At 57.3% G+C, this 11,226-nt stretch overlaps 1 protein-coding gene across 1 annotated transcript; it reads right to left on the bottom strand.

Annotated features, from left to right (window-relative positions):
• Positions 1 to 389: 389 nt before the first annotated feature.
• On the bottom strand, positions 390 to 8,070 carry ASRGL1 (asparaginase and isoaspartyl peptidase 1). The gene is made up of 7 exons (XM_084895928.1): positions 7,855 to 8,070; positions 7,305 to 7,603; positions 5,436 to 5,578; positions 4,439 to 4,605; positions 3,011 to 3,129; positions 1,979 to 2,089; positions 390 to 1,418 (listed from the first exon to the last, which is right to left on the bottom strand). Exons 2-7 carry the CDS (start codon positions 7,543 to 7,545, stop codon positions 1,213 to 1,215), a joined length of 987 nt encoding a protein of 328 aa, XP_084752054.1. The 5' UTR covers positions 7,546 to 7,603; positions 7,855 to 8,070; the 3' UTR covers positions 390 to 1,212.
• Positions 8,071 to 11,226: the final 3,156 nt, after the last annotated feature.

The raw sequence follows: 11,226 nt of genomic DNA, 5'->3' as shown, positions 1-11,226 counted from the left end.
AATCGGTTACCTCTTGTTGAACCTGCAACCAGGGCATGTGCCCTGACTGGGAATTGGACCCGTGACCTTTCGGTGGCTCAACTGACGGAGCCACACCGGCCATGGCCACTGAGCAATTTTTTTAATTCCCTTTGCTCTCCAGAGCGACCTGTGTTTACAGAGGAAGTGAACCTGCCCAGGTCACTAGCAGAGTTAAACTCGGTTCTGCCTTCAAGGGCTACCCCTTCCTCTGTAGTCCGGAGCAGGGTCAGAGGTCAGGAGCCAGACCCTGCTGACGCTGGCACATGTTTCCTTCCTTCCTGAGCCCGCTCAGAAAAGCAAGCTCTTCTGCCGACCCCTCGCGGGCGCTCCGCACGCCCCGCACCTCGCAGGCCTGTCACCGTCCCCCACTTTGTCCACACGCTCCTGACCACACTGCTGTTCTCCCAAACACATTTCATTGAAGCTGGAGTTGCGAGCCATGGGAGGTTTGCGCCCCAGGACTCAGCAGAGGCTGCTGTGAGCGGGGCGTGCGGCTGAGTGGGGAGACCCGGGGCGCAGGCTCCTGTGTGACCCCCGGGAGCTCCCGGACTGGCCCGTGACACCTTCATCCCCAGACGAGGGCGCTAGGGGTTACCCCGGGTCCTGGGAAACCTCTCTGTCAGTGAGTCGGGGGAGACCCGGACTTCCTTAGAAAAATCAGTGTCCCCCCGGATGACTGCACCCCGTGCTGTCAGGAGCCCAGGGGTGGCTGCGACCTGTGGCGGCCTCTCTGGCCACGGCCCAGCGGTCCTGCTGCTCTGGGCGCCTCCTCGGGCTCTCTCCTTCTGGCCTCGCCCCTCACGGCCCATCCGAACGTGCACACCCGGGGCGGGTCCCCCAATGCCAAGGGCAGTGTCCTTGGGCTAAGCTCACGTGTTTCTTCTTCCTCACCCGAGACCCCGTGTCTGCTCCAGAGACCAGCTGGGGGGCTGGGGGGCCGGGGGGCTGGCGTCTTCGCCGTCTCACGTGGATGTCACGGTGGGCGTCTCTCATCCCTTGGGAACCGCCCTCACCAGACATCCACATGCTTACTGATCGAGGCGACAGACGAGTGACAGACGGCAGAGTTTTTCCATGTTTAGCTCTAATTGCTTAAGCTAAGTCTCCACGCCCGGAAATGTACTCTACCTGCAGGCTGGCACCTGGAATACAGTCTTGGGGGCGGGTGGGGCGGGGGGCGGGGAAGCGGGCTCAGAGCATGTCGGTGACGGTGGTCGTGTTGAGGTCGATGCCGCAGTGCAGCTTGCCGGCCTGGGCGGCCGCCCAGGGCATGGACTCCGAGGTCCACTTGACCGCCCACTGTCCCGCTTTGTTGACCAAGATGACGCCCCCTAGTCCTTTGACCTTTGACTTCATGTAATTTAGTGACACCTCAGCAGCCTCCTCCAAGGTCTTTCCTGGAAACGGGGGCAGGTGGGAAACGGCGCGTTAGCTCCTTGCCAAGGGATCTGATGGCAGAACCATCAGCCGAAACCGGTTTGGCTCAATGGATAGAGTGTTGGCTTGGGGACTGAAGGGTCCTGGGTTCGATTCCGGTCAAGGGCATGTACCTTGGTTGCGGGCATATCCCCAGAAGAGGGTGTGTAAGAGGCAGCTTATTGATGTTTCTCTCTCATCGATGTTTCTAACTCTCTCTCCCTTCCTCTCTGTACAAAATCAGTAAAATATATTAAAAAAAAAAAAAAAAGAACCATCAGCGGCATGAAAACCCAGAGCCGAGGTAGACGATGTCTATTTGAGTGCCCCCAAGAGGGCCCGTCCCCACGCCAGCCCCTCCTCCCTCTGAGCCGGGGCCTTTTCTCCCACCCAGGCCTCGAGCCGCCGCCGCCCCCTGCAGGCGGCAGACGGTACTGCTGACAAGCTGAAAGCAACTAGCGCCCACAGGAGAAGGGGTGAGATCCGGCCCCATCTGCTCACAAGCAGCTCTGTTCGCTCAGCGCGGCCTCGGCCCACGTACCTTGCTCCACGTGGAAGAGGGTGAGTCTGGCCAGGTTCACCTTCAGGATGCTCTCCCCGTGGCCCGTGGTTGAGATGGCCCCGATGTCGTTGTCAGCGTAGCCCCCGCATCCTGCGCCGAGGAAAGAGGGTTCTGCCTGAGCCGGAGAGGACGCTCACACACAGGCCACGCTAATGCTAATCCACGTTAAACCCCACAGTGTGGACAAGGTCGGAGGAGTAGCCATGACCTTGGGATGCAAAGGTGGACCCGTCAGCAAGCACAGGTGACCGCCCTGAAACCAGGAGGGTGCTGAGAACCTGGTGGGGAGGAGAGGGGAGGGGAGGGGAGGGAAGAGGAGAAGAGGGGCAGCTACACCAGGACAGCTCCTCCCTGGCCCCAAACCCGCCCAGTCTGCACCCCCCCCAAGCACCCCCTCCTGGGATGTAACGTTTTGTCACGAGCAGCGTGTCGCTTTGGTGCCACTCAAATCTAATGACCGCGTGGCAGCCCAGCCCTCTGCTTGCTCAGCTCGCTAATTCATGCCCGCACCTGGGCACAGGGTGGCGCCTGGGCAGGGGTGGTGTCGGGGCAGAGGGTGATGCCTGGGTATAGGGTGGTGCCTGGGCACAGGGTGATGTCTGGGCATAGGGTGGTGCCTGGGCACAGGCTGGCGCCTGGGCAGAGGTGGCGTCTGGGCAGAGGTGGCACCTGGGCAGGGGTGGTGCCGGGGCAGAGGCGGCACCTGGGCAGGGGCTGGCGCCTGGGCAGAGGTGGCGTGTGTAACCATTGGGACTAAATCAGTGGATCCGGAAACCAGGGCTGGAGAGAAGAGAGAGGCCCGGTGGGTAGATTGGGGGCACCTTCAGCTTCCTGATCGCCATCTCCTTCCCTGTGTCACCCCAACTTTCAGGTCATGCCCTTGAGGGGAAACCCCATGACCCCGCCAACTGCTGCCGCCGGAGGAGAGGGGCGGGAGCCACCAGGAACGTGAACTTGGTGAAAGGAAAAGGGGGTGGAAGGGGGGGGGCAGGAGTCCGCCGTCAGCGCTACCTATGCAGGGCGTGTCCCCCACTCGGCCGACCATCTTGTTCACGATGCCCCCCGTCGAGGTGGCATAGGCCACGTCTCCTTTGGAGTCCAAGGCCACGGCGCCCACGGTGCCCAAGTGTCTGCAGAAGGGAAACGGACGAGGAGGCGGCAGCGTGAGGGCGAGCCGCGCGGCTCAGGGCCGCAGGGGCAGGGCACGCACACGGGGACGGACGCACCCTGATCCCCACGCTCCTGCCCCAGGAGCCCCCAGGGTCAGCGCGAGCAGCCTGCAGCCCCACCTGGAGTGGATGCAGAATTCCCTGGGCCCCTCCCCCCGGGACACCCGGAGTTTTCCCATCAGGGTGGGACCCGGGACCCCGCATCTCCGACACCTCCGGGTGCGGCTGCGGCTGCCTGGCCGCCCCGCACTGCCCGTCCCCCGGGGCACGAGGTGTGGGAGGAACCAGGAGCAGCTAAGGCTCGGGGCTCAGCAACGGAAAGGCTGCTGGAAGCATTGGTTCAGATGGAGGGGACTACAGTAAAATGGAAATTACATTAAAAGTAAAAATAAAGAAATGCAGGAGACCATTGGGGTTGGTGTTGCTGTGTTGTGGGTGGTGTGTGGAGTGGGCTGGGCAGGAGGATCCCAAGTTCCACTGTGGGCACAGGCTTGAGGTAACTGCTAGGCAACCACACAGAGTCTGCATCGTGGCTAGACATGGCGGCGCTCGAGGGGTGAGGAGGGGAAACCCGGTTCCTATCAGAAGGGAACGGCCGCAAGCAGGTGCTGGCGAGGGCGGAGGGAGGGGACCCTCTGGCACTGCGGGGTGTGTGTGTGTGTGTGTGTGTGTGTGCAGGCTGGTGCGGCCCCGTGCAGAACAGCAGGAAGTGTCCTCCGAACACTAACAAGGGAACTGCCGTTGGGCTCAGCGATGCCGCTCCTGGGAATACATCCCAAGGACCCACCAGAGGTGGAGGAGCCGGTGGTTTGTTGGGGGTCCCGGAAAGAACGCATGCACCCCGATGTCCACAGCAGCGCTATTCACAACCGACAAGACCAGGAAGCAGCCCGAGCGCCCGTGAGCAGAGGCGTGGACACGGAAGCTGTGGTATGTCTACACAGCGGAATACTCGGCGGCTGGGAAGACAAAGAGCTCCGACCACTTGCAAGAGCATGGATGGGCCTGGGGAGCACCATGCTGAGCGGAATGAGCCCGCCGGAGAAAGAGAAGTGCCCTAAGATCGCGCTCATACACTCTATCCACTGAGCCAGGTTAAGTTCATTATTAAAAAGCCCGTTACTTAGCGGGCATTACTTTGTTCAAAGAGTGAGACTGCCGCGCGCTCCCTGGCTTCTTTAAGAATGGTCAGTGAGCCAACAGCCGCCCAGCGTTTGCACCTGAGCAAACCGTCCGGCCCCCCAACCCCGCGGCCGCGCGTGGCGCTCACTTCTGTGACTCTGGTTTCTGAGCGTCTTTCCCCTCTTTCCCGCGCTTCTCCTTCTCCAGGCGCTTTCTGTTCTTCTCTGTCACCAGCTGCTCCCGGGTCACCGTGCGGACCCCCATGGCGGTGGCAAACTCCGCGGCTCCCCGGTCCGTCAGGAAGCAGTGAGGCGTCTGCGCCGGAGGAGACACGGTGAGCTTCTGAAAAAGCTGAGATCTCTTTAACTGTTCCTACTACTGTGTGAGAACGACTCCTCTCCCGCACAAAACCTCACAAACGCAAATCTCAGTGGCTTACTTTTCTCAGTGTTGAGAAGAGGCTGGCCCTGAGGTTTCCATTAAAAAAACACAACTCCACAAAAACCAAAATGATGGTATGCTGCTAGAAATGGGACTTACATATGATCTTTTAAAAAAAATCCATACCCAAGAATATATTTAAACATTTTAGAGAGAGAGGAAAAGAGAGTGAATGAGAAGGAGGGAGGAAGACAGAGAGAGAGAGAGACAGAGAGAGAGATAGAGAGATTAGAGAGATAGAGAGACAGAGAGACAGAGAGAGAGAGATTGATATGAGAGACAGAGGCCTCCTATATGCACCCCGACTGGGGATCGAACCTGCAACCTAGGTCTGACTGGGAATCGAATCCTGACATTTTGGTGTATGGACAAAGCTCCCACCAACCAAGCCACCCGGCCAGGGCTACATATGATGTTACACTTAGAGAACATATCCATGTTTATTTAATACCGACCAGTAAACAGCTGGTCTGTCTGTCTGCATGTGCTCTGTTCTATGTGTGTGAGAAGGCCGGACACGGGAGATAACACGGAAGCAGCGTGGTCGCTGGTGGGTGCCAATGTCCTGGCCGATGAGGAACTTCACGTCCCCGTCCCTTTGTGCGTGTTGGGAGAGTGGCCTCCAGTGTCTCCCTACGGGCAGGCCCGCGGGCACCAGGGCGCGGCGGACCCGAGGGGAGGGATGCTTCCTTGGTCGCCCGTACCTTCTCCATCACTAGCCGCGCCAGCTTGATGGGGTTCGCGATACAGCGGATGGCAGACACGGCGCCGGATGACAGGTCTTTTCCGCTCATGATACTGGCGTCCATTTCCACGTCCCCATTTGCGTTCAAGACGGATCCATAACCTAAACCCACGAGGAAGGTGAACTCGAGAATCCAGGAGTTAGAACTGGCTTCCGGGTCTCCGCTAGGCCGCCAGTCTAACTCGCCCTCCGCCCCGTCCCCAAAGGGAGATATATATAAATATATTTTATTGATTTTTTACAGAGAGGAAGGGAGAGGGGTAGAGAGCTAGAAACATCGACAAGCTGCCTCCTGCACGCTCCCTACTGGGGATGTGCCCGCAACCAATGTACATGTCCTTGACCAGAATCAAACCCGGGACCCTTCAGTCCGCAGGCTCTATCCACTGAGCCACACCGGTTGGGGGGGTAACTGAAATTTTAAAAAGCATGTCGTCTTTACCCCACCACCAAAATACACGACATAACAGGGTATATAAATCTAATAAAAATCTAACATTTTTATTAGAGAGAGAATCACTGGTGGGCTGCCTCCTGTACATCAAACCCTGGGGGACTGAGCACGTAAACCGGGCCTGTGCCCTGACCGGGTATCAAAATGTGACCTCCTGGTTCATAGGTCAATGCTCAACCCCTGAGCCACTCCACAGGCTGTATTTTTTAAATTTATTTTTTGTACCCTTTTTGTACCTTAGTGTTCTCATCTGCTAAATGAGCGTATAGTTACACCTCACTCCTAAGACTCGAGTTAAATGAGATAATCACGCGAGTTCCGCAGACCGCTGTCGGGAGCCGCGGCACTCAGGGTGGCCCTCATTGCCGTAGCTGGAACCAGCTGAGTGAAGGGGGCAAACAGGAAAGGCTGCATGGGCGTGGCTTCCCAGGGAAGGCAAACTCCGCCCCGGTGACAGGAGCAGGTCAGCGGGTGCTGGGTGCTGGGGCTGAGTTGGGGACATGCAGCCACTTCTGGGGGTGATGGAAAGCTTTTAAACCTCGATTGTGGGTGCGCTCCTCTTCCCAGCAGCATGCCTGAGCCTTTCCCTCCCCCCACAGGCCTGCATCCCCCAAACTCTAGGAGACCCCGAACCCTGCACCAGCTGGCCAGTGGCCTCTCCACCCGCGCTAACTCCCCCCCGCCTCCCGCCAAGGTCCCTTTTCATCTGATTTCTCCGTAGCCAAAGCTCAGTCTCTCTCCCCCTGCTTCTTCTACCCTGGCCCTTCCTGTCACTATCCCCAACTTCAATAAACGTCCTCTCAAAAGTTAAAATAAATAAATTAATTAATAAATAAAAAATCTTGCTGTGGTGTGGTTACACGGTTGTATTACGCATTTTTCACAACTTAAAATGGACACAGTTGCCCTAACCGGTTTGGCTCAGTGAATAGAGGGTCGGCCTGCAGACTGAAGGGTCCCGGGTTCGATTCCAGTAAAGGACATGTACCTTGGTTGTGGGCACATCTCCAGTGGGGAGTGTGCAGGAGGCGGCTGATAGATGTTTCTCTCTCATCGAGGTTTCTAACTCTGTATCCCTCTCCCTTCCTCTCTGTAAACAATCAGTAAAATGTATTTTAAATAAAAATAATAAAACGGACACAGCGTATGGTATGTAGTCTACCCCCAACGCCCCCACAAAAATAAGTAACAAAAACACCTCTTACTGATGCGAAGAGGTGAAAGGGGAGGAAAAGTTTCCAAAAGTTTAAAGCAACTTGGTGGACAGGGAGTAAGAGGAAGAGGAGACCGGGTTGGTTCGCGCTTTGGAAGGAAAGGCTGGGTGACTCCGGGGAGAGGTGGCCGGGGAGACGCGGGGCCGGGGGCCGCACGCACCTGCGTTGAACTCGGGGTCGTCCTCCAGGACGCTGACGGCGCACTCCACCGCGTCCACCGCGCTGCCGCCCGCCTTGAGGGCGCAGAAGCCGGCGGAGGCGGCGCGCAGCACGCCCTGCCGCACCATCTCCTTGCGGTCCTTGGCGATGTGGCAGGCGCCGCCGCCGTGGACCACCACCACCGGGCTCACGGCCGCGGCCGCGGGAGTCCCGCAGGGGTCCCGGCCGCTCGAGGGTTCCATCGGGGACCAGGTCGGGTTTCCACTCCAGGAGGAAAGCGGGGTTCAGCTCGGGCCCCTCCTGGAAACCGGGGCGGCGGGGGGAGAGGCGGCGGGGTCTGAGCGCCGCAGAGGAGCCCGGAGCGCCCTCGATCCCCGCGTCCTCCCGCCCGCCCCTCCCTCCCCCCGGGAGCCGGGCCACCCGCCGGCGGGGCAGGTGCGGGGTGGCCCCGGCCCAGAGCCCCGGCCGCCCCCCGGCTCCACGTCGGGTGTGAGTGTCAGGAGCGTGGCCTGCGGGGCCCCCACGCCGCTGGGCCCGGGGCGTGGGCTCACCGGGGCGCCGCGGGAGGCGGACGCCGGGCTGGGGGACGGGCCGGGCCGCCCCGCAGGACTCGGAACCTGCTGGGCCCAGACCCTCCGCCAGGCGGGTCTGGAAACCGCTGGGCTCGCAACTGCCCCGCCTGCAGGGGCGCCGCGGCCGCGAGGGGGCGCGCGCGGGCGGCCCTAACGCTCCAGGCGGCGCGGCCCCGCACCGCCCGCGCTCCCGCAGGGCTCTGGCCCCGACGGGGCGGCGCGGGCCCAGCAGCAGGCGAGCTGCCCGGGTGCCGCACCTCCTCCTCCTCCGAGGCCGCGGGGCGGCGCTGCTGGGGAGATGCGGGGAAGAGGGTCCCAACCGCTGCCACCGCCCAGGCGCCCCGGTGCAGGGCTGGGGGAGGTTTTGTCATTTAAATGTGAACATCGAGAACGAGGACACCTATAAGAGGGGCTTCTGGTGGCTAACTGGGCTAAAAAAAATAAAAATAAAAAAAAATAAAGAAAGAAAGAAAAGAAAAGGTGTAGCAGCCATCTCTGCAGGGGCCGCTCAGGGGACTGCACTTGCGGAGAAGCCACTGAAGCTGCCGCCTCTGCGGTGCATGGTCTGCACCACGTGCCGCCCGGGGCCAGCCCTTCCCAAGGCGGCCCTTCCTGCCCCATCGCCACGGAGCGCTACCGAGCAGTGTGGCTGAGCCTCCCTAATCAGGACCTCGGCTTTTGAACCAACACACTGCAAGGATTCGGAGTCACCCTTTGTGTGAAAGGACCCATCAGGGGTCGGGGCAGGGACTTCTGCCTAAAACCAACTGCAAGTGTAGTTTCCCTTTCACCTGAGGGCTGGGCGGGGCTTACACCCCCAGGAGCAGAGCCCACCAGCCAGGGGCAGGGCCTGGCCTAGCCTATGAGCTAGCCCAGTGTTTTTCAACCTTTTTTGGGCAAAGGCACACTTGTTTCATGAAAAAAATCACGAGGCACACCACCATTAGAAAATGTTAAAAAATTTAACTCTGTGCCTATATTGACTATATATAAAGTAATTCTCTTGAATAGGAATCAAATAAACACAAAGAAAGTATTTTATAATTACTTTATTATGAAATATTAAGTAAACAAAATAGTGAAAAATTATAAAATTCTTGTCTTGTCTGCACCTACGGCACATCTCGCGGCACACTAACAGCGGTTGAAAAACGCTGAGCTAGCCTATGACCCTAATCTTTGACCCTAGCCTATGAGCCTAGCTTATGAGCCTAACCTGGTGTATGAGCGTAGTCTTTGAGCCTAGTCTAGCTTTGGAGCGGAGCCTCAGAGCCTTGGAGCCTAATACATGACAATTATATAAAACTCACACGTTAGTGTCCACAAATACAGTGTAGAATGCTAGTGAATACGGAGCACAGATTCATGCACATCGAAAGGGAATTAATTAGAAGGTGGCTGGCGGGGCTGGACTGGGCGAGACAGGCTGGACACACCCTGGAGCCAACCTCCATGGTTCCTCCCTGATGGCTGAACCTGGGGTGGCACTGTGGCTTGAGCAGGGTCCCTCCCTCAGGCAGGTGGGGTCCCTCAGTCTCGCCTGTGGGAATTGGGCTGAAACCGGCTCTCCGACATCCCCTGAAAAGTCCCAGAGTGATGCCGAAACCGGTTTGGCTCAGTGGATGGAGCGTCGGTCTGCGGACTGAAAGGTCCCAGGTTCGATTCCGGTCAAGGGCATGTGCATTGGTTGCGGGCGCATCCCCAGTGGGGGGTGTGCAAGAGGCAGCTGGTCGATGTTTCTCTCTCATCAATGTTTCTAGCTCTCTAGCTTTCTCCATTCCTCTCTGTAAAAAAAATCAATAAAATATATATTTAAAAAAAAAAAAAAAAAAAAAAAAAAAAAAAAAAAAAGAAAAGTCCCAGAGTGCGAGAGGGCACCCTGCAAAGTTGCTGTCAGACAGGATGTGGAATGCAAACACAAGAGTGCAGTGAATGATTCAGGGCCTACAGCGCCCCAGCAACATAACTCACGGCTGAAGGTGGAATCACATGGCCCCGTGAGGGATCGGGCTCCCTGCTCTCTGGTTTTGGGGTACATCACCTGAGAACTGCTGCTGCCAAGTCACTACAGCTCAGCAGCTCCTGCATTGAGCATCTGCCCCCTTGTGGTCAGTGCATGTCATGGCGACTGGTTGGATGCACGTAGCATATTAGCCTTTTATATACTAATATATATATATATATATATATATATATATATATATATATATATATATATATAGGCATTCTGCACAAATAGTCTCAGTTCTCAGTTCGAGATGGCAAAGGGTGTGGGCTTCTTCAGAGGAGGAGCGAGATGTGGGAGACAAATCCAGAATAAAACACAAAGCCCTAATCAGTTTGGTTCAGTGGATAGAGCATCGGCCTGCGGACTGAAAGGTCCCAGGTTTGATTCCGGTCAAGGGTATGTACCTTGGTTGGGGGCACATCCCCAGTAGGGAGTGTGCAGGAGGCAGCTGACCGATGTTTCTCTCATTGATGTTTCTAACTCTCTATCTCTCTCCCTTTCTCTCTGTAAAAAAAAAAAAAAATCAATAAAATGTATATTAAAAAAAAAGTTGCCCGCCGAAACCGGTTTGGCTCAGTGGTAGAGCGTTGGTCTGTGGACTGAAATGTTCCATTCTGGTCAGGGGCATGTACGTTGGTTGCAGGCACATCCCTGGTGGGGGGTATGCAAGGGGCAGCTGGTCGATGATTCTCTCTCATCGATGTTTCTAGCTCTCTATCTCTCTCCCTTCCTCTCTTAAGAAATCAATAATATATATTTTTTAAAAAAAGTTGCCTTTCAGACCAGTCCCCAGGTGAGGCTGTTGCTGCTGGTGCAGGGAACATACTCTGAGAAGCAGGTAAGCTAGGGTCTTCCAGAGATGCCCCCGGGGAGTCTCAGGCTTCAGCCCCACCCGCAAGGCTGGGACTTGGGGGCTGTGCTTGGACTAAAGAAACCACTCTCCTCCTTGTCACCGTACTGGAAGCTCAGCGCCCCGAGACTGTCTCCTCCCTCCTGAGTGTTTGCCTGGCTGAGAGACCGTTTATTCAAGACCCCCTCACCTCTTCTCCCAAGCTCATGGCTTTGTTGGTTCCAACCTCACTAATTTCACTAAAATGTATCTGACCGAACAAGTTCGCCTATTTCCATGTGGTTCAATTCTTCTCCATCTGCGTATTTGTGGGAACACCAGTTGATATATTTTTACACCCCCCCCCCCCCCCCCCCCCCCCCCCCGTGCACACATAGCGTAGACAGGTGCTGCGCAAAGAGAATGAAAAGAATCAAGCTGCAGGCTCACTGGCTCTGCTGGGAGAGATGGAGAGGAGGCAGGTTCTATCTGGAACGGTCCGTCTCGCTCTCTC

This window comes from Pipistrellus hanaki (assembly GCF_964339955.1).
Source record: "Pipistrellus hanaki genome assembly, chromosome: 9".
NCBI lineage: Eukaryota > Metazoa > Chordata > Mammalia > Chiroptera > Vespertilionidae > Pipistrellus > Pipistrellus hanaki.
Note: the sequence above shows the minus strand (reverse complement) of the source record. Positions and strands in the feature narration are given on the sequence as shown.